General features: G+C 45.4%; 2 protein-coding genes across 3 annotated transcripts in view; one reads left to right on the top strand and one right to left on the bottom strand.

The window, feature by feature from the left end:
• Window positions 1-23217, bottom strand: part of RPL35A (ribosomal protein L35a) — a 136133-nt gene that overhangs the window by 3656 nt on the left and 109260 nt on the right. The gene's annotated exons all lie outside the window — the stretch shown is intronic.
• IQCG (IQ motif containing G) lies at window positions 55-23217 on the top strand. Its single transcript, XM_065844906.2, has 10 exons — window positions 55-223; window positions 5167-5314; window positions 8999-9243; window positions 9975-10103; window positions 12095-12176; window positions 18855-19016; window positions 19556-19630; window positions 21032-21163; window positions 22322-22423; window positions 22878-23217. The coding sequence occupies exons 1-10, from the start codon at window positions 120-122 to the stop codon at window positions 23010-23012; spliced, it is 1314 nt and encodes a 437-aa protein (XP_065700978.2). The 5' UTR covers window positions 55-119; the 3' UTR covers window positions 23013-23217.

The raw sequence follows: 23217 nt of genomic DNA, 5'->3' as shown, positions 1-23217 counted from the left end.
CCAGCACCGCCTGAGCGGGCGAAACTGAGGCGGCCCCGGCTGGGTGGGTACATCGTCCCCCAGTGCCATCCTTCGCCGCATCCGCCGCGTCCCCTTTCTCTTTGGGTGGCGATCCGGGGATGGGCGGCATCAGCACCGTGCAGGCACCAGCGAGGACAGCCCCGCGAGGCCCCCGGAGCATGGTGGTCGCCATGGAGACAGACGCCACGGCCGCCGTGTGCCGGTGAGCGCCGAGCGGGCCGGGGCCGTGCCGGGCCCAGCACCGGGCGGGCAGGGGGTGCCAGGCCCGGTACCGGGAGCAGGGGGATAAATCCCGGCGCGGAGCGTGAGGGAAGGCCTGGCAGGGCAAGCGGGGCCGCAGGGCAAGCGGGGCCGCAGGCCGGCGGCGAGAACCGGCTGCGGCTGTGGAATGAGCCGAGGAGCCCGGCGAGGGGGCAGCGGGGGGTGAAGGGTAGCGACGGCGCTTCTGGGGTGGCCGGGTCTCTGAGGCCCTGTCTGTCTTCCTCCGTTCTCACCTGGAGTTAGGGAATCAACATTTATTTCTCTCCTGATGCCACCTCGATGACTGTGCTCAGGTCCCTGTAATGAAGTGTCATGTTCCTGCGTTTTCCTAAATAAGAACAGGTGTGTGTTCTTACCAGTTTCCCCAGTCGGGATCATTCACTCCCGACTTCTGTCACTTCCCTCACAAAGCCAGAAATTTGGCTGCATTTTCAGAGCCGTTTAAGTGATTTAGGAACTTACTCCAATACCCGATGTGCCCTGGCCATCCTGACTTTCCCTGTAACTATGTTCCTAAGCATCTTCAGCTGCATCTGAACATGTGCCCAGAGTGCTTTTGGGAACAAACGGATCTCAGGAATGAAATCTACTGTCACCTTGTCACCAGCTGGGCTTGCAGAGCTTCAACCTGAACTGAGAAATCAGATCCCAGTCCAGGAGGAGAATTAAGTCCATCTATACTTTGCTAGGCCAGGGCAGAAACACTCAGTAAGCAAAAGGTTTTTCTTAGATGAAATGATTAGGAAGTATGAACAGAGAAGGGATGTCTGTTGACCTCTGCTTTCAAGGAAGAGGCAGAAAGCAAAGTAATGCTCAGTAATTACCCAGTCAACAGTATCCAAGGTGTGGTAGGAACCTCTCTGGTCAGAGAAAGGACACAATCCCTGCTTTGAGCAGAATAAGATGACAAAACACAGCGTTTCGCAGCAGCAGAGATGCCACAGCCAAAAAATGCTCCCTAAATCTTCTCTTTTCCTGTTCCATGCAGATTTAGTCCCATATGGGACATGTGGCTGAAAGGCCTGTGTCTTTCACTGCTGCACTTGGTTCTCCCAGGTTCTCATCAGTACGGCCTCAGAGAGCAGGAGCAGAAAGTGTTTGTCTATAGTTAGGATCAAACCTAAATTGCATCTCTAAGCCCAAACCAAGGTTACTTCAGCTTTTCACATGTGTGTTCTATTTTGTTTACCTTTTTTTTTTTCCAAATGAACAACTTATTTGTAGTGGTAGGCAGAGTTTTGTAAGGCCACAGCTGTTTTCCTTGCCCAAGAGACATTTTTTTGGTAAAAACTAAGGTAGTTCTGATTTATGGCCCAGCCACTGTCACTGTGGATATTCAGAATCTCTCTTTGCCAGCCACTTGCAAAACATGGCTAAAGGAGATATGACATTCTCAGCTTTGAATTTTCTCACTGGAATTCATCGGTATCTCCTTAATTGACCAAAGGGAACGCTGCAAATAATGCTGCCTTTGAAGCTATTTTAGTTCATCGGGCAGCAGGATGGGAGAAATGTGCATCCCGGACTCTCACACAGCAGAGGTCGTTGCAATCCCCAAAGGAGCAGGGGGCCAGACCTTTGATACAGTTGTTTTAAAAATTATTTCTTTATATGTTTTTCTTTCCCTTTAGATCAGCAGGGAAAGAATGTCAACCAAAACTCTTGGGGGAAGCTGAATCCTTCACATACCTCTGGTTTTTTATTAATAGCGTTTAATGAAGGAGTTCAGCAGAGCGCAGTGATTAAGGTCAGTGCCGGTGGCTGGATCAGGATGGTCTCTGGGCACTGTGTTAACACCAAAATCCAGGGAGAGCAGCTCACTATTTGTAGTGTTTCTTAATGCCCCAGACAGCAGATTCCTTCTCAGTGCCAAGTCAACGTAAGGCCAGAGCGTATGGGCTCAGCACATGCATCTGCTGAGCAAGTATGCAGCTATAAGAGGAGATATATAGGAGGAGCAAACCAGCAGGCTTTAGAGAGACATTCCAGCTGTGAGATTTCCTAATGCACATTAATATCTTGAGTTAATTCTCTCCCGGACAGAAACTTCTGGTGGGATAGAGGAAAAGCTATTGCATCCTCCTTTGTTTCCAAATAAGTCACTTTTTCCTATGAGAGCTGCAAGTGTTATTTCTTCCTTCAAGAATGCTGTTGTAATCACCTGTCACAGCTCTCACAGCAAATCCTTTTCCACCATATTTTTGGCATTAGGACTCCACATGTAAGACATTATTTTCCTGTTGTTTATACTCAAAATATGGATCATAGATTTCTTAAAAAGATAAAAATGAGTAAAACATTTTATTATTGCCTGTTGACTGTAAAGAGACATTATCTGGCTTTCTCTATGTAAAAATACTTTATTTGTGCATCTCCCCTTCTATAATTGATTCCAAGTTTGAAAAGAAACAAAAAGTGATGCTTTTAGTTTATTATACAGATCATTAGTTATTTGTTAATTGTATCATCAGATTCCTATCTCAAGCTGTAGCATTTTTTTATATAATTACGTGAAAGGGGAAAAAAAATCTCAGAAGCAAAGAGAGGAAATCAGTTCCCTCTTAGTCATGGGTGACCATCAAAAGCCCTGAATGGTGGGATTAATTAGGTAAGTCAGTATAAATAGTACAAGAAGTATAATAAACGTATCAATAATATTCAGAATCAGTCCTTTGCGGTTATCTTTTCCTGCCATGATTTAAGCAAGCTGCTTCTTGAACTAATTTAGGGTGCCTCTGCCATTTTCTTGTCTGAAAGGCTGTTCCATGTCTTCATCCAGAAGTCAGAAACCTTATCAGAATTGTGTGCCTCAGGGGAAATTACACTCATTTGACCCTGGTCCGGTATTATCCTTTAACTTAAATAGCTCTGTCTCTCCCTGGTGTCTACTCTTCATATGCTTTTACAGAGAGTAATCACAGTACTTAATTCTTCTGCCTTCTTGTAAAACAGAATTTCTATTCTCATGATCACCCCACTGTGCATGTTTTTTAACATAAACCACTATAAACATGGACCATGCTTCATCTGAGGTTCACTAATGCCTCATGCAGCGGCACTAATACTTCTTTAGATCTGCTGAAAATACTGATCCTGCTATATCACAGCACTTTGCATTATTCATGGCTTATAACATGCCATATAACTATGCCACCCCTGAACCTTTTCTTCTACTCTGTGCTCCCAACCTCATAGCAGAAATCCTTGTGAAAAATGTTTAATGCAGGACTGTGTACCCGGTAGTCTTGCATTCTGAGATATTATCCAGTTAATCAGAAAAGGGTTGAGGCTGAAAGGAGCAATATTCCAGTCTCACCGACCACACATGGAGCTGTCACAAAGATTGTCACTCACACACCAGCCTTTCTGGCTGTTGTCTTACACACAAGGAGAACCGTGTCCTGTTATGAAGGACAGTACATTTCAATACACGCTGCATTGGACAACTTACTGCAAGAGACAGGGACGTCAAGAAACAAATACATAAAACCTAAGTTATTTTTGCTTGTTTAACCTATTCTCTACTAACAGACATCTAATAAACCTGCGCTGAAAAGTGACCCATTTTTTTCTGCCCGAATGAAATTAATGTCATGTTCCAACTGAAAATTACTGTATTTTCTTCAACAAAAAAACAACCAAACAAAACAACAACACAAAAAAGGACAAGGACAAATGGTAACAGTTTCAGAGAGATCATAGTATGTATTTTTTTAAAGACTTGTAAAGTTGCTTATGAAAAATCACTGATTTCCAGTGATCCAGAGCATAACTGCATCTAAATCTCTCTAATTTTCATAGAATGTGGCCTTGCCTTATCCTGTTAATCACGCTAATGGGCATTGTCTGATGTATTTCCTTGGCGTGCTTACATATTGCATTGTACTATTGTGCAGACGCAGAGTGTGTTTATTCAAGGGTTTTACAGGTGGCACAAATCCGGTGCTAGGTATAGCAGCCAAATGAAGATGTTGTGAGTGGATGCTGGTGCCTCCATTGCCATGACCTTCAGGACCTTGGTCATCTCAGACTCCAGTTGTTATACAAGAAATATCTGTTTTGTGCGTATAGGTTTGGAGGGATTGTCTAATGGCTTAGCAAAGCATTAAAAATCTCCGAGAATTTCTCCATTATTAAGCATTCTTATGCATTTTTCTAAATGGACCGATTTCACTTGAGTTTATAGTGAATTTCCACCATCTCCTAGATGCCCTTTCACAATATTCCATCTGTAAGCAAGGCAAAGGGATGCTTAAGTGTACATCAGAGCAGTTTCATATTTGAAATGCAATTTAAAATTAAACAACACAGAATGTTAAAGATAGTTTACTTAGTCCACATACTTTTGACTTTCAACACGTTAGGGTGGTAACGGTTCCTGCTGAGGGGATAGGGCTCATAAAAATGTTACAGCTACACAGTAATAAGGAGGAATGATTAGCGCACAAAGGTTCACCATCTGAGATTTTACAACATGTGGATTTATTATTTTTTTTTTCCTTTTAAAAAGGAACTTCAGTTGTTTGCCAAAGAATGAAGTTCTGCTCCTGCTTGACCTGAATGGTGAGGCCACCTCACCCGGTTTGTGCCTCCCGTATCCGTTCCCTTCTCAGCTTGTCCACCCACATCTCCTGATGGAGGGACCAGGAACCCACTTTGTTTTGTAAAAGCTAAACATTCTCACTGTCCTTGAACACGGCCATTAACGGAGCACGGCTCCTCTTATAAACAGTGTATGAAAAGCTATAAACAAAGCTCGGGAAGTATATGAAAGGCTGCAAATGGGGCTATTTCAGGTCTACCTTTAGTTTAAACTAGTGCTACTAACGTCACTAGCACCATAGTGTCTTTCTCATTGGTGTCGTTTGTCTTTGTTCCTCTTAGCAAGAGCAGAGAGGCTAAAGAAATGGAGAAATTCCCTCATCTGGAAGCTCTGCTGTTCACTGCTGTGCTGGAGAATTGTGTCGAACAGCTCGCCATTCTTGAACATACCATGCCGGTTTCATACGAGGGCAAGACAGAACTCAGCCATGTATGTGTCTCTATCCTCCCTGCTTTGTTTTCTGTCTTCTACCAGTATTTTTAAAAAATCAACTCAGATATTTTTTTCTGCTAAGTGCTCCATGACCCTTGGATGAAGAAACACAATAGATGGATGACCCATTTTAATATCTATACTGCAGCATCACTGAGAAGCCTTTGTCAAGACTTTGTGCAAAGGACCCTATTGACCCAAGATGAGGTTCCTGGGCTTATAATTTTAACATTTCGGTGGTCAGATGACAAGCAAATGATTAGGGAAAAGGAAGCAAAACATATGTAGGTTCTTATGTAGATACACAGCTATTTTAAAAACACAAATGAATGGGATATTTGCTAGTACTCAAAACCAGGATAATTCTGTCCCTCTCCAAGTCCAGGCTAAAGTTCCTTTAGTCCCCACAGGCAATGAATTAAGAAAGATTCCACTTCAAAGTATATTAGTAACTCTCCATTCTCAATGAGCATTATTAATTAGTTGATTTCTAACAGGCATCATAACTAAGAGGGTTTGGGCAGGGATGTGAATAGAGAAGAAGCCCTAATGCTCAGGCAAAGGTTTGTTGCTGTGGAGGAAGGCGGTGGGATATTTCTGTTATCTCAGAGGCATAGGAAACACAATGGGACCATCCTGAGGAGTAAATGGTTCTGAGGTCTGTTTGTCATATACTCTAAGTGACATATCAGGCTGTTTCCAGTCTAAGCAAGTTTAAAACTCAAAGAGGAGTTCAAAAAGGAAAGAAGTGTGTGACCAGGATGGAAATAAAACCTGAAATCTGAGTTTTCAGACCTAATGCTGTTCACTCTGTCTGATGTACCACTTAAGAATGCAAGAGGAAGGTAAATTAACTTGTTTTCTACGTGTTTCCACATTACCTTTAAAAAAAAAATCCATTGCAAAGCAGCAGAAGCTGGTGATCCAGCACATTTCAGGGCTTGAACGATGCTTGGACTGTGCAATAGAGGGCACTGCTGCTCTTAGAAGAGCCCTGTGAGCCAACCTCACCTGATGCCAGAAGATGCTTCTCCCTCTCAGGGCTGGGTGGAAAACCCTTTATGTGCCAGCAACACCACGGAGAAAAAGCACATCTCTAGGACAGCAGGAGTTGTGCTTCAGACACACAGACTCAGGCTGATAGACCTGCTAAAGGTACACTTGAATTACAGAGAAAACACCTTAGCTTTTCTCTTCGGATCTCAGATGCTCATTTTTACCAAGTCACATCTTAAAACGCAATTTTCTCACAGACTAGAAACCCTGCTTGTGTTCCTAAAGATGCCAAAACAAATCAAGAAAGAAACAATTTAGGAACAAGAAAATGACTTAGGGAAGCTACGTGCTAACTTGGGTGCTCTGTAATTTCCTGCTACTCCCCGTTTCTCAGTTTACATTTGTCTGGTATCATTGTCTTTGTAGAAGACCTGTACTTGCAAAGCACCCTGGAGCTCTGTCAGTCAAACAAATCAATGACATTTTCAAAGACCGACATCTAAATTTCAGTCGATGACATTTTTGAGAGGATTAATCACAGTGTTGGCCAGCACCTCATTGATTTTCCACATCAGGGACTCCAGTACATTGCTTCATGAGGAAGGCAGCCTTTCTATCGGCTGAATTTTGGGTAAAAGATTAGCAAAATATAAACAGTGAGGAGACTACGCAGATGGTAACATATGCAGTTTACAAACTCCTTGCTCTTACATAGTTATTTGGTAATTATTAGTGTCTAAGTTCCTGCTGTTTACGGACAACCCAGTTTTAGCTTGTCTTGAACTTTCCCAGACATTAAAAAACATCTATCACAACATTCATAAAATCTACATGATATTTGCCAAAATTAGTTCTTTCTGAAGTACAGCCATCACCAGCAAACTATTTAAACCCTTTTCTTTTTTTCTAATTAACTACGTAATTTTCATTGGCCTGTGAATACTTCGCGTGGGACTCATTTAATGTAAATTTAACTGTCCAAAAATTAATCATGTAGTCCCCTAGACTCCTGTAGGGCGAGTCAGGCACTGCCAGAGGCCGACTGATCCCATCTGGAGATACACAAGGGTCTGAGGAGGACGCAGCCCCGCGCACCACAGACCCCGGCAGCACCGCACACCACCCAGGGAACCGCGCGGGACGAGTTGGAAACACGACTGGCATCCACAGCTGCTGCCCTCGGCGCTTGTTTTACCCTGCCCTCTGTGCTGTGTTGGCACAAACGTGTGTGTGGTTGTGGAGGGATTTGGACTGAGAATGGGTGTTGCTAAAAAAAAACTTCCCCCCCCCCCACTTTTTGCTGGGAAATGTTTCAGCTCAGTGAGTTCTCTAATCCGGTTCCCCAGGCAGGCAGGGTGGGCAGCACTGGGATGGGGCCCGCAGTGACTTCTCTGGCTTCAGCACGGCTGCCGTTCAGTGTTCAGCCACAGAGACGCCAGTAGGTGGGCAAGAAAATGTTCTTTTTTCATGTCCCAGTGTATACATCTGCATTTCCACTCACCGCACATAAAGCAGAGAAATTCCTAGAAGTCCTCAGTTGATTTTATAGTGTGCTTTTCTTCCCTGGGCCTTTTTCTTTTTTAATAAAATTGTACACGGCCACAAGATACCTTTCTATGTAGAAGAGAGCTGCCAATATTTTGAATTTCTTGTTTGAATTAATGTTATACCTCCTCTGCTGTCAGTCTCTCACAAAACAGCTAAGCGGATAGCTGATGTCTACCACTTTCAGTTCCGCACATCTCAGCTCTTGTTATAAAAATAATATTGCATATTAGTGTTATATTATAACAACAATATTGCATATTATTGTTATAACTATAGGTATTAATATAATATGATATGATACGATACGATACGATACAATACAATACAATACAATATAATATAATATAATATAATATAATATAATATAATATAATATAATATAATATAATATAATATAATATAATATAATATAATATAATATAATATAATATAATATAATATACATTATATAATTTATTATATTAATATATTTTATGATATTATCTAAAATATACAATATATATTATATAATATAAAGTAATACATATTCTATACTATATAATATATGGTATAGAATATATAATTATTATATACTAGATATTATATATTATATATTATTCCAATAATAATATTGGAAAGGTCATGGTGACAGGGAAATGGCTAAAACGGAGAGAAGGTGGAGGGGAAGTGGTCTTCCAGTACATAAAAGCTGCTGCAAAGAAGGAAGGAACGATTTGTTCTCTGTGCCTATGGAGAATAGGATGAGAAGCCAGGGACTCAACTGCAGCTTTTTTAATGCTAAAGCTGTGCTGGCAGGAGGGTGCGTGGTCTCCATTGCTGGAGGGCATTAGGAACACACCAGGAATGACACAGGTTGAGCCATCATCTCTTGGGGCAGATGAATTCATCTTTTGAGGCCTTTTCTAGTCCTGTCATCTCAGGACTTTTGATTCCATAAGCCTTAATAAGCCTACATTGTGCGCTCAAAGCTAACCAGGATAAACATTTCTGCTCTTCTGCTCTTTGCAGAATGTAATATGCACTATCAACTGCTCTTGGTTCATTCTAGTTTATTATCTTTCTTCCTCTCCCATAATGTTGCAGAGGGTTTGTTTCTACTGCTCAATGTACAAGCAGGTCTCTCTTATTCCCTTTTAGACTGGCAGCCAGGAATTGAAAGAAAGCTTAGAGACCCAGAAGGAGCCAGACATGAACTCCCAAGAGCTTATGTCAGCCAGGCAAGGGAGCAAGGAAACAGCTACCTCCACAGCTCTGAAAAGCAGTGAACACAAGCAGCAGCTGGGGAAAACTGAAGATCTGAGAAGTGCCCGTCGTCTTTCTAAGAGGGCCGTGAAACACAGCGCACTGTCTGTAGAGAATCTCACAAAAATTCAGGCTGACAGGTGAGTGAAGCACAGACATGATGGCTGTGGGGGATGCTCAGAGCTGTAAAGTTCTCAGTCTACCTCTTGAAAGCAGAAATACAAGCTTCCCACGCTCCCACTGCTGGTGTAGCTCAGTCTTGGTGTGGAAGGAGCATCTCTAATGAGAGCAGTAGGGTCTCAGCTGAGCACTCACTATGCATTTTTCTGCGTCCTGGCTCTGTCCTTTAGTATTTTTCAATAAAGGGCTTAAAGAAGATCCTAACACAAATGAGGAAAATACAACTAAAATATAGATACCAAATGCACCATGGAATTAAATAAACTAGGCAAGCCCATGTGTATGTTAAAATCAGCTTAGGGCTATACTGGGATATTTTGGCACCCAGATGTTCCTTCATAGACACACATCTGCATATTCAGGTCTTGTTTTCCAAGATCCATCCAGCTGCCATCCTCCTGATGGCGGCACGGTCTGGGTTCGTTTGTGCCTCTTTGCTGTTTCATAGAGCAGCATTCAGGGCAGCATTTTTAAATTATAAACTTCAACCAATTCCTCATACAGAGTTCTCCAGACGTACAAGAAGGAGATACCATGAAAGAAGAACTCTCGGGTTTGACAGGACATAAGAACAGAAATGGGATCTTATATTTCCTTACCTTTTTAGCTGTTAGCGATAATAGATAAAGGTGCCAGACAATGTGGTACCAGCACCTGTAAATTACTGTTGTGTTCATTTTCTTCCTGGCAGGCAGTACGCAAGTGATGTAATTACAGCCACTATGAAAAAGATGCAGGAATCAGGAACATTTAATAGCCTAACAGAAGCTAATGAGAGAGAGAAGGCAAAAAAGAGCAAGTTTCATGATGTCCTCACCAGGTCAGTGTTGTGTTCAGTACCTTCCTGCTTGACTGCTCAAAGCCAAAGCTCATTCCCCCTCCGTACATGCTAAAAACAGCAACAAACAAAACAATAACAACCAAACAACAAACCAAAGTAGAGAAAGGATTCTGCTTTTTCAACTGATTATTCTGTCTGCTTTACCAACTGCACTTCTTTCCCCCTCGGAAAGAAATAATTGATGGTTCTGACACTGATCTGAGCTTTGACCACAGTGGACACCAGTGTCCGTATTAATGCAAATGCTGCCCCATATCAATTAAAACATAATGTGATGTAGGAGCTCTCAGATCTTTAACTCTCATCCCCAGTGAGAGGCAGAGCAGCAGAGAATCCATTCAAACCAAAGCAAACAACATATGGTCTTCAGGTGATGTGATGCCCAGGAGAATCTGCTCTGACCCACAGCTCATATGCGAGGGGGTAGAACAAATGGTGACAGAAGCAGTTGCCTTATTTAAGGTTAAGCCACCAGCCGCTGCATTACAGGTCCTCTTCTGTCCCAAATCACACAGGGAATGGATTTGCTATAATCTCAACTCAAACTGGTGATTCCTTAGCTCAAACTTCTACGCACTAGAGGTTTGGAGATTTTTTTAGCATGGGAAGCCCTGGTTCAATCCCTAGCATGCCAGAGACACCAGCGGTCATCAGAGAAGTATCTGACCATTTTAAAGCTACTTTGTTCTGTGTGGCAGCTCAGGCCCATCATTTAGGGCAGACAGCAAAGCTGCAGTAAGTCGTGAAACAACTCCGGTGGTGGCTCAGGGCTTTGCTTTCAGTGAAATGTGAGATTTCAAGAACAAAACTCAACTCTTCCACTGTCTAAAACCACGGGATTTAATTTTTATCCACAGAAGGGAAAGTAAAAACGAAAGCAGCAATTGCTTGTAGAATAACTAATACTGGGAACGTGGAAAGGAGCAGACAAATTATAATCCAAAAGGACATAATCCTTTTTATTCCATTCTGTCAACCACATCTAACCGCTGTGTTGTCTGTTCTAGTATACATTAGTATGATGTATTAGGATAATCAGTATATTTGTCTGGGTTTGTGTCAGCATATTAGTCTAAAAGTCTGCAGTAAGACTGGAACACCATATCAGGAGATTTGTTTATCACAGTCACCCAGCTAAGGACTCTGAACATGAAATGCATGTTTGGCTGTAAGGCTGGGATAGGGTACAAAGTCTCAGGGGCCAACTTGAGTATTTACTGCCTTTAAATCAAGCCTAGAAAAGTACTCCACGTGAAATAAGACCTAGAATGTTACTGCATCTGCTTTGTTTTAAACAGGTAAAGAACTCTGTAGCTTTTGGCCTTCACTCATATCCTTTCATGGATCTCAGAATCTGAAGCAGTGTTTTTTGAAAGATTTTAAGCCTGATATGAAAAAAACCCACATTCCATACATATAATGAAACTTGCCCAATTTGGCACTATCTGCTGGTGAGGCACGCTTATCACAGAAACAGGGACACTTTTGCCTGACATGCAGACACTGTCACTCATTGATAGGCTTCTTTCTGCTGTAACGATCACATCATCCTCAAGTCCACTCCAGGCTTTCAACTCGAGCATCCCCTGGTTTTTGGCTCATTCTCCCTTCACTCCTGACCCCCCTGCTCAGTCTCTGCACCTCTTCTTTCAGGATTTACTTAACTAAACTGGCTTTGGTGAGGAGTCTCAGTTCTTGACTTGCAGATGAGCTGCCTCCCTGCAGCTCAGAGTGAAGAGATTTATGCCTTTTTTGCTACTCAGCCATGGAAAGGGGCTTGTCCTGTGCTGCTCTGAAGAGGCAGGCCAAGCTTCTATGTGTACTCTTTTAGCTCAGCTGTTAAAACTCATTGAGCGAGCAGGATAAGTTGGGCAGTGCTCAGCTAAGGTGCTGCCATGATGGGACATTCCCCTTCTAGGCAAACAGCTCATGTCTTTTCTGATACACTCAAGTAATTGTATTTTTTTCAGGGACGAGGAACTAAAGACAGAGATAAAGGCACTTGAGAAACAGCTGCAAGATGTCAAGAAAGAAACTGAAACAGAACTTCAGGTGAGATCAGTTAACAATGGGCATCATGCTGGGTGAAGCCTGTTAGCAAGGTCACCTCTGCTGCCAGGAGCTAGCACTTGGATAAGAGGACATGTGGCATATAGAATGATCCATCACTCAGGAATATAGAAGAAGAATAATTGCAATAAATATTTGTATTTGGAGTATGCCTGCTAATGACTTTAAGAGCAGTGCCCAATGGTTTTCAAATGGGAGCTCAAATACTCATATTAATGAGAAAGAATACCCCAAAACCACTGCTGGGAGTCGCAAAGCACAGGTATCTGTAATCAGAAAAGCAGAGGTTATCTGCAGGTAGCAGTATCTAAGGTTCCGTTGTTCCTAACTCATACTTAACTCATGCAGATGTGAGACCTGGCACAGAAGAAAACGTGACGATGAGGGAGTGAGAAAGAAATAAAGCTGGCATAGGGGCATGTTGTGTTTCTACCTACGATTCTGTCTGGGGAAAATTTCATTATTTTAATTTATTTTTCTAGGCTTCCAGATATTAGAAAATCCCAAACACGGGAGTCCTATACAGGGCAGATCAGTGTTAGTGCACATACACTGTCAACTTGATCTTTCCGGAAAGCTTCAGCCCTTCTGTCTGCAACACACAAATGGTTTGTGTGTGTGCACAGGGAATCTGGGGCATTCTGGACGTGTCAGACTTGCTGCACAAGTGCAGAACGATTGAATGCAGCACATCACTGGTCACCGCATTCACCAAACAGCTCAGACCTGATGCCGAGCCGTGCTTGAGAGCAAAAGCACGTGCAGTTCTGTACAGAAGCGTGGAAACGCAGCCTGGCCCTGCTGGGGCAGGAGCGTGTGATAGAAAACAAGCAAGGGCAGGAGGTTCAGAGCTATACAAGGACTGGAAGAAAGAACAAGAATCTGACACTTGGTTCAGCACTGAGCACGAGGGGATCAAGGGCATTCGAGGAAAGAATCAATATCCCTGAATTTTGTCTTTGAATAAAAGCGTGGACAGTAATCAAGCCAGGATATACTTGGTTACAAAGAGGAATTTTAAGGCACTGGCGTGCTGGTGAAGTGCAGTTTATAGAAGATGAAGGTTTTGTGTTGGCAGCCCGGATGCATGTGCAGTGGAAAGTTTAATTGTAAATACAGAATGGTTGTAAGAACATGAAGGATCTACTGGCGCTGGTAGTGTATGCAGCTGTCTGTAAGTGATGGAACACCAGAAGCCCAGGGGACATATTAGAAAAGCAGAGAAGAAAGCAGGAATGAAGGAGATGGGAAAATTCACTCAGGTCAGTACTCATCTACTAGTGGAGACCCTGGAAATGGATAACATAAACTGGGAAGTATGAGATGAAAAGAACACTGGAAAAAATACTGTAGACATAACAGAGAGAGAAAGGAGTCACCAAGGGAAAGGGAAAGTTAGCAAGTTAGGAGACAAACCGAGAAAGAACAGTTGTGAGAACTAAAAGAGAAAAGAAGGATGAACTTCCCCTACGTGTTTGAACAGAACATCTAAAGGACGTCGAGCTCAGAGCCAGGTCTGAAAAGGAGAGCTGTATACCTCAGTATGTACTTACTGCCACTGCAATGGTGTGGGAACCTGTTTCCAGGCCCTGTGAGACAACCCCAAAGTCCCTTGACGTCTGTGTGGCAGCTAAATCAGCCGGATAGTTTGTCAGGCTCAGAAACTGTGTGTTGTCCATTTGCTTCTGCACACCGTCCCTTCTCAGTCAGGTCCTCCTGGCTCCTGTTCTCCCGCTCCCCCAGACACCACGCTGAGGCAGCTCTCACCGTGCAGCGCCGCTCAAACCCCAGTGCCTGTGCACACAGGACACCTACCCGGTTCTGTTCAATGGGATGGGTGTACAGGGGGCTGGAACCGTCCTGTCTGGCACCAGCAGCAGCGTCCTGGCCCTGAGCACCCCGGCTGGGCACTGCTCCCTGTCCTCTTGCAGCCACAGGAAGGTGCGCGGCTCCTGTGCTGAGAGGCAGCTCTTCTCCACGTTCTTTTAGAACCTGCTGCTAATTAGGTTATTGCTTTTGGCCTCATCAAGTGGGATCTGCGCCCATCTGGGATTTTCTTTTTATGTTTCCCGCTTAAAAGTCATTTTCTGGGCTCCCTTATAGCTTCAGCTTTGATAACAAATCAAAGACAAGGCTACTTTCAAGTAGTGCTTTCCTCCTGTGCCAAAATTAATGGTGTCTCACTGTGTCTCCCAAGGGAGAATAATTTCTATTTACTTCATATGGGATTTACCCATAGGCAGTTTTACAGACACTTGCATGATTTGTCACCTTGCCAACTAATTAAAAACAAAAATACAGCTTGCTGATTTTGGAGTACTTTGAACAATAATAATGCAAAGACCCGCAGACAAAGCCCTACAAGGTTGTCTCCAGTCTAGTGGATGAGAAAACAAAACCGAGCAAATCTAATCATGGAACCAGAAAAACACGGTCTTTGCTTCACGCATGTTGCCTGTATGTTTGTATTTTCAGCCTTGCTAGCTCTTAATGAGATGCTAATTAATGCTGTATTACCCTGCTCAGCGGGATAATGGCACACAAATCAAATGGTTAATGTTCTTATTTATTTTGTTTTCTTTCCTCTTGGAAAGCACTGATGTCTCTAAAGGGGCTGAAATGAACAGTCTGGTTTGTTCTTACCCCTCCATGCAGGAGCATCTCCCATAGCTCTGGTTTGCCTGCAGTTCTGTTTGCTGCTGCACCATTCGTTTTCCAGCCTGTATAAAAATACTTCCCGGGGCAAGTGACAGCAGCACGCACAGATTTTGAAACAAGTTAATATCATATAGGATTATATAGTTTAACATAAAAATCTCAGAAATGTAAACGTTAGAATTCCTGCATTGCTATTCACCCAGAGACTTCTTACGTCCTGTAGGTTTTGTGCTATACTCATACGTGTGTCCAAATTATGGTATAATTTTATAACGAGCAGTAATATTGCAGGCTACGTACCAGACAGAAAACCAAAATGTTGCACCAAGGTACCCAGGAAAACAGTTCTATCGCTTCTATTCTCTGCGGGCTCTCGTCACCCACTCGGTCCCGCTGTCAGCGTGCCACTTGGCAGCGCTTTTAGCAGCGCTACTGACATCCATCATGTTTCTTCCCTTCTCCTCTCCCAACTGCATCACTCGAGTGCTCTGGGGGAACGTTTTACGCACATACACCCCCACACCGGTGCATGTTTACACTGGAGAAACGCACCGGGCGTCACAAGGTTTGTGATGGTCCTGGGCGTGCAGATCTCAGCGGCAGGTGTGCAGATCTGAGCGTTATCTCCAGGCTTTGCCAGCTGAGGTATTGCAGCCGCCAGCAGAAAGACTTGAGCTCATGTGTACAGGGCGTGAAAGCAGCAGGGGGCTCATCTGATGCTGCAGGAGTTCCTCAGAGGGTTTACTCCCATTTGCTATTTTTGTAGCCAGCTGTATTTTAAGTGACTGTAAACACTACTCGCTGCGGAAGAGCCGAGAGATCTAGGTGGCACTTGCAAGAGAGATGAATCAAGCTAAATGAAAACACAGGAGTGCGTGTACCCTCTCCAGCTAAGTGCAGCTGCTTTTGAAGCCAAACAGCATCTTTGGGGCAGATTCCTCTGAGTAACAGCAGCAGACGGGACTCTGAGCTGATGTCTGCGAGCAGAGAGATCAGAGACAACCAGCTTGTTTACCTGCTTGTGAAGCAGACTGGCTCCATTTCCTGGGGTTTGATCTTGGTCTCTGCTAGTTTCGTGATAGTTTTGGACACATGAGGTATGATTTTGCATCTTTGGTTTGGCAGATTTGACGCTAAAGTCATCCCAAATAATCAGCCCAGAGGTTTACTGCATTAACTATGAAAACACACGGTGTCCTGGCTGGGACCTTTGCTATGATAAACCAGAAGGAACAGGGAAATGATGGAGTCACCATCCTTGGAGGGGTTTAAAAGATGTACAGATGAAGCTCTTAGGGACACGGGTTAGTGCCAGAGTCAGGTTATGGCTGGACTCGATGAACTTAAGGGTCTTTTCCAACCAAAATGATTCTATGAAACATATACTCATTTTCCCAGTGCCTGCCCCTGAAGTTCAGGGAACACCATATTCCACAGATGGTGCCCATGGTTTGTGGGCATCTGCAGCTGCATTTACAACCTGCAGCCCCACGTGTGCCCCATTTCTGCAGTGCCAGGTCCCCCAGCTGGGCTGCAGTAGCTGCCACACGCCTGCAGCCAACTTTCCCTCTCCAAGCGAACCCGTCGCTATAAACCACCTGCGGGGTTTTGCATTTCACTTCCCGTCTGCTTCGGATTGTGTAACTGAGCCCCCAGACTCCCCACCTCTAATGGAGATGTTTTACAACACCACACACCAAATCCAAACCACAAACATGCCCTACAACAAAGAAAACAAACAGATGGGCCCCCATCCCAGCTGAGACCTGGGGGGCTGGAATCAAAAGCACTTTTTCCTCTGCTTTACTGAAATATGAAATGAAAAAAGAAAGTAACTTGATGGAGTGTTCATGCCCTGCCCCAACTGAGTGTTCTGTAACCTGGGCTGAACCCTCCTCTCCTGGGCTGTTTGCAGATCCTTTGCAGACAGCACTAACTCACTGACAGCAGCAGCGCTTGGCTTTGCAGAGCCTCAGCACCACAAAAGAAAACGGGTGTTTTTCATTAGCATCTCCCCAGTGTCTCTGACAGCCCCTCAGTTCAGACGCGACTCCACCACGATTCAGGAAGACAAAATAAAGTGGCACAGTCACCTCCCGTGTCAATAATGGCCACTACCAGAAACCTCAACAGGGCACAAACAGGTCATGTCTGTAGCTGTCCGCACTCATAGGATGATGTGGCCATAAAACAGTATTTGATGTTGGAAACCTTCAAACAAATGCAAACACGTGGCTTTTAAACCCACAAACCTGCATCAGCCACGGCCCCGAATTGTCTTGAGCCTTATAAATATAATCACAGAATCCCAGAATGTCAGAGGTTGGAAGGGACCTGGAAAGCTCATCCAGTGCAATCCCCCCATGGAGCAGGAACACCCAGCTGAGGTTCCACAGGAAGGTGTCCAGGCGGGTTTGAATGTCTGCAGAGAAGGAGACTCCACAACCTCCCTGGGCAGCCTGGGCCAGGCTCTGCCACCCTCACCATGAAGAAGTTTCTTCTCAAATTTAAGTGGAACCTTTTGTGTTCCAGTTTGAACCCATTACCCCTTGTCCTATCATTGGTTGTCACCAAGAAGAGCCTGGCTCCATCCTCCTGACACTCACCCTTTATATACCTGTGAACATTAACGAGGTCAATGTACTTCACAATGAGGTCATATACTTCACTCTTCCTAACCATCCCCGACAAGGGGTGCAGAGGGAAGGATTTTCCTTTTAACTGTTCCAAACTCCTCTTTAAAGAAGACCTTTTCCAAATGAGTCATGCTACATCGGCTTTTAAACACAGCGCTATTGAGCTGGCTGCTTCCTCTGGCATTTTTCCATGTTCAGACAGCTACGGAATGCGAGGGCGCTTCAGAGACGAGATGCGTGGGCTTCAAAACATTTAAGTGCTTTGGTATTTCATCTTCAGCTGCAAGGTTTGGCTGATGAATGTCAAACCCGTCACAGCGTGGCAGGAAAGCAAAGGAAAAGGCTGTAATGGAGCAGCCGGGCGCCAAACCAGAGGCGTTAAGATTGATCGTGCGTAATTGCACGGGAGACTTTGATGACCTTTTTAACTCTTAATAAAAAAGCCTAGAGTTTTTCATTTTGCAGGTGGTTCTCCCACGTTCCAACCCCATATTAATCAACTTTTATCTCTTACTCAAAGAAATGCATTAAAAAGGAGCAAGCAATACAACAATCCTAAATCAAGCAAATGCACTTGGCTTCCTGAGCACACTCCAAAAGTCAGACAAATGGGAGAGGTTGGCTCAGGATTCCCGCTTATGGGGGGGCTCCGGGGACAGAATCCCCCCAGGAAAACCCCGTTCCCCTGCAGAACATGGCACGGGTGAGGCTGGGAGCTCAGAGCCAGCTTTTCCTCAGCACTTGTGTATGGGTGTATGCTTTTATAACAAAGCGGGCACCACCTACCTGGTAAGATTTCAAGAAAGAACTGCTTAAACATCTGAATGAGACCAGATTAGGTTTTCACCTGTTCCTAAGGTTGTGTTTGCATGGTTGCTGCATAACTAGAAACAAAATGAACCCAAGGAACAGAGTATACTTCAGGAAAACAAACTTTGACTTCTGTGGGGCTGAGGCATTATCCTCCTCTTAACAGATGCTCACTCACCATGGAAGCCTAATCCAAGAGGTGAGTAAAGCCGAACTTTAAGCAGTTAAAATTATTTGGCTTCTTTCATGCTTACAATAAACACAACTGAATCCACTCCTGGACCAGAGACCAGAAGGCCTGGGTTCTTGTCCCACTCTGTTCATCACTCCACCTCTCCAGAGGTGATCACTCCTTGCTGATGGGTTTATTGCCTTCCATATGGGTTACAAATCAAACTTCTATTTGAAGTAGAGGCTGAAATGGGACAACATCCAGTGAAAGTGTGAAGCCTGTAGCCTTGTCTCTTCTGAGTTTATCAGGGAGTGCAGAGGTTCAGCAACAGTGAGCTGACTTCAGTCTCCAGGCTTGCTCTTGTGCTTCTGTCTCCTCCACCAGAACCGAGATGACACGATTCTCTGCCTCAAGGACCAGCTCCGAGAAATGAAGGCCAAAACAAACATGGAGATCTGCTACTCAAAGAAAAACACAGCCCTCCAGGTCCACCAAACCCAGAAAAAGTGCAGCAATGCAGAGAAAGCACTGGAGAATAAAATTCAGGTAAGCCCTTCCCCGTGGTCCCTGCTGGGAGGCATCTCCAGCTACTAAGAGTCCCCCCCTCTCTCCCCAGATGCCCTTTCTGTTCTCCATCACACTCACCAACACAACTGCTTGAAACTCATCCAGATTAGAAATCTTCCTCTCTTTCATACGGCCCTGCAAACACCAGCAGCACGGGCGGCAGGGCTGCAAACGTGTCCAGAACTGTGTCCAAAGGGTGTAGCTACAAAGCCCATTTAGCAACATAAGCAGCCCGAGCTCCCAGCATTGCCCGCAGCACATTATGCTGATAGAGCTGTTCATGTGGCCGTAAGTGGAACCGGACTAGAAAACTGTTTTGGTCTTGCAAGCTTTTTCCTTGACTGATCAAGGTCTGATCCAGTTGTCCCTTTCTCATGGATGGCCCAGCGGCAAGGACCGTCTCAGTAGACTACCCAGAGAGCTCCTGCCCGAGCCGGCTTTCCGCAGCACGTGTGTGCACATCTGCGCACATCTGCACTAACCTTGTCCGTCGTGTTTTCTGTCTGCGCTGATCACAGGAGCTGAAGAACAAAATCGACAAGGAGATTCGAGTCCACGTGGAGATCGAACATTTCCTCAGGCAACGCTATCAGGTGCGTGTGACTTGCTGCTAATGCTTAAGATAGCAACTGATCAACATTATTTCATCAATTGGTGCCTAAAGAAAACCAGCCATTGCTCCATCAAATTTACCAGGCTTACCTGCTGTTTGAATTACTGTTAACCCTCAAATCCTAATTAACCCTGCTCTCCCAGATTTGGAATTTGCTACATTCAGATACATTTCCCTAAAATTACAGTTCATGTAATGACTGGCATTTTTTATTCAGGTGTCACAGATTTTGCCTTCTCTTAACCCAAGGAAGAATCAAGGTTGGATAATTGCTAAGTCACAATTATTGTACCCATTTTCAGCAGGAAAAAAAACCATTAAAGTCCTTGTGCTGTTGATCCAGGGGTTCAGGGCTTTCCCATCATCATCAGCACCCATTACAGCGGGTAACACGGGAAAGCATCTCACATGAACTCTTATAGTTGAAAGAAAACCTGTACTACTGCAGAGTATCTAACATCACTGCCAGTGCGGAATTTAATTGAAGATAATAAATTGTTTTAAATGTAATTTGAGTGCAAAGAAGTGCTTTATCTCCTGGGCAATTAAACAGTGTCCTCCGCATCCCAAAACCTTAGTCTGATCGATGCTTCACAGGGGACTTTCCATGTACAAGCTGCAGCCTGTTTGACCTCTACCAGAGGCAAAAAGCCCCTCTGCACTCAGACAGCAGCTGGTGGCTTCGCAGGGGCCCACAGAGGAGAGGACGACCATGTCCCCCGTCTCCCTGTGTGTCCGGCTGTGACGCCGTAATGAGATTGATGCTTTTCCTCAGATTATTTTTCCATGCAAGCAAGCCTGGTTGTTGCTATGGAGAAGCTACTGGTGAATGGGAGGAAGTCATCTGGGTGACACGGCAACACCTGCCCTCCTATTCATGAGTGAGACAAAGCCAAGTTCACAACCTGGAGCAGCGTGAAGTGCCGTCCCCTGGGACCTTAGTCCTGGCGCACGGAGTTTAATCCAGACAGCAGGAGTCGGGCAGAGGAGAAAAGCTTTTCTCACTGTCCAATTCTGCTTGTTAAACCCCACTCCCCCTGTCTACACACAAAGAATGGTTTCTGGTTGTCATTTACACCAGGATTGCACAAAACTAACCGCCAGTGCTTCTCTGTTCTTCACACACCTTCAAAAGCCCAACCCAGCCTCTCCATCCCCATCCAGTGCTGTAGCTTCAGTGGGGAAGCCCCAGCGAGGGGTCTGCAACCCACCAGTGATTTATCGCTAGTCCTTGGGCTTTGATCCTTTCGAGTTTTAGACAAGGAGGAAACGCTGACCATGCAAAATTTACCACCATCCTGAAGGGGGGCCAGATACCATTGCAAACCTTTCCCCTGTGCACCCTTTGTACCGCGCTGAGCACCACTCTGTCCCCATGCAGAAGGTGGAAGAGAAGCTGGAGCAGTGGGTGGACAAGTACGAAAATGACATGGATGCTAAAGATGAAGAACTGGACGCCCTGAACGCTGCAAAGGCGAACAACTTGGAGGAGCTGAAGAGCCTGGCCAAGGAGGTGAGAGCAGCAGCATCGCGGTGCTCAGCCGTGCAAAACTGCACCCCGGCGTTTTCCTGCCTCCTTCAGATAAGGAATCAGAACCACGGGGAGAAAAAATAATCAGTAATCTAGAGGTGTAGAATGGGTTTATGAGGACTGGTCCTGGGAAGGCAGGGTCCAAGTAGTTGTTTTCTATTTGCTACTTGTGACATCAAGGAAGGATGACAGAAATTCCCCCTACAGCTATTTTCAAATACCAGCAAGTAATCAGTGAGGTATTGACAGCATCTGTGAGGGGCAAAGACACTGTGCCACCCATCAATAAGCCTCACCTTAGTTTGTTGCTTTAGTCTGAACGAATTTGCTCCTTCTAATGTTGGGGTAAGACAGGCTGAGACTCGGAAAGGCAGCTGATTCCTTCCTGTGGATGCACATTCAGAGCTGCACAGAGCTCTGTTACAAGGGAACTGATTCTGGGTAAAACCATTCCTGTCCCACACTGGTTTCTTGGTTAACGGGCAGGCTCTGATCACAGAACAGTGGAGCAGGCAGAGCAGGGCAGAGAGAAGCGCCTAGAAAATGGGGTGTTTTAAAACCAGAGATAATTAACTTGTAATCATTCCTTACTGTCCCTGGATCTGAGATGGTGGGACTGAGATGATGCCCTGCTTGTGGGCTCATTTTTCACTGCGTACACCATCATCTCAGTGTCCCCAGTGTGTCTATACATCATCTGCTGCCTCGCCTGGGGGAGCACGGGCCCTTCCTACCACCATCTGTTGCCTGAGACGCCATCAGAGCGTGCAGATCAGAGGGTTAATTACAGCCAGCCCGTGAGAGGTTTCACTTTGGCAGCAGCTCTTGGTGCCTTAGGACTGAGAGTGGTAATGAGCAACATCTGCCATCTGGATTCAGGAAAGATCAAATGAAGGAAGTGGCTGACACATTACCCTTGAGAGCTTCTGGGTGCACAGGGGGGGACCCACAGGCCACAGCAGCCCCAGCCAGGCCATGAAAAGCAAGGATGAGAACAGTCAGCAGCTGGAGAAGACTCTTTGCACCAGGGTCTGGGTGACCCTGCCAAGCTGCTGGGCGGTGTGGTCCTCTAGGGCTGGCCCTGCAGTTCAGGGGATGTGTTCTTCTATGCGGTTGTGCCGCTGCTGTGCTGTCTTGCAGTGCCAGATGATTGAGAACACCATCATCAGTGACCGGGCGGAAAAGGACGCTAAGAGAAGACAAGCAGAGCGGGACGCCCTGGAACTGAAGAGCGCTCTGAAGGTAAAGGGGAACACAGTTGAGGCAGTGCTGCTCCATCACTGTTTGGGCAGAAAACGGCCCAAGAAGGTTGGCTGGTGTGGGGTGGCACAAACAAAGGACAAAGCCTGTGCCGTTCTTGTGGGGCAGGCACAAAGCCAGCACTAGCTGTGGGTTTGGGAAGGGAGGGGATGGGGAGCACCCAGTGTCCTCAGGTGATGTGGGGCTGTGCTTGTCACACCAGCCCCGTGGCGTGGGGGATCCAGGGTGGGTCGTGGGGCAGTTTTACTGCTTGTCCTCTTGCCACCAGCAACCAGTGCCCTCCGACCAGACGTGGAGATCTTCAGTATAACCAGCAAGGCCAGGGGCTCCTCCCGCAGCCGGGGAGCGCAGGAGAGATGCTCTGGCCATTGAGCTGCACCATGTGCCCCGGGAACCTATTTCCCCTAAGACCCCTCTCTCTCTCTCCCTCTTGCAGGTGCAGTCCTGGTGGAGAGGTACAATGGTCCGCAGATACCTTGGCCCATACCAGGCCCTCGCAAAGCTGCGTCAGCGACAGCTACCGAGTGAGAAAGGGAAGGAAAAACCTAGAGCAAAGAAAAAGGCACGATAAGAAACCTGGCGGCAGATGTGCTCCAGGGCTGTTGCTGGGCAGGACACTGTGGTCTGTCTGTCTGTCTGACAGCACAAAATAAACCGTGTAACGGAGCCAGGCCTGTTCTGTTGAACACAGTTCATTACAGACATGGTTAAGGTGAAGCTGCAGCAACTCTTGAAGCTGCCCTTGCACAGCAAGAGACGCAGTTTCTCCAGCAGAA

This window comes from Patagioenas fasciata, chromosome 9 (assembly GCF_037038585.1).
Source record: "Patagioenas fasciata isolate bPatFas1 chromosome 9, bPatFas1.hap1, whole genome shotgun sequence".
In the NCBI taxonomy this organism is placed as follows: Eukaryota; Metazoa; Chordata; class Aves; order Columbiformes; family Columbidae; genus Patagioenas; species Patagioenas fasciata.
This window is presented reverse-complemented; position numbering and strand designations above follow the sequence as displayed.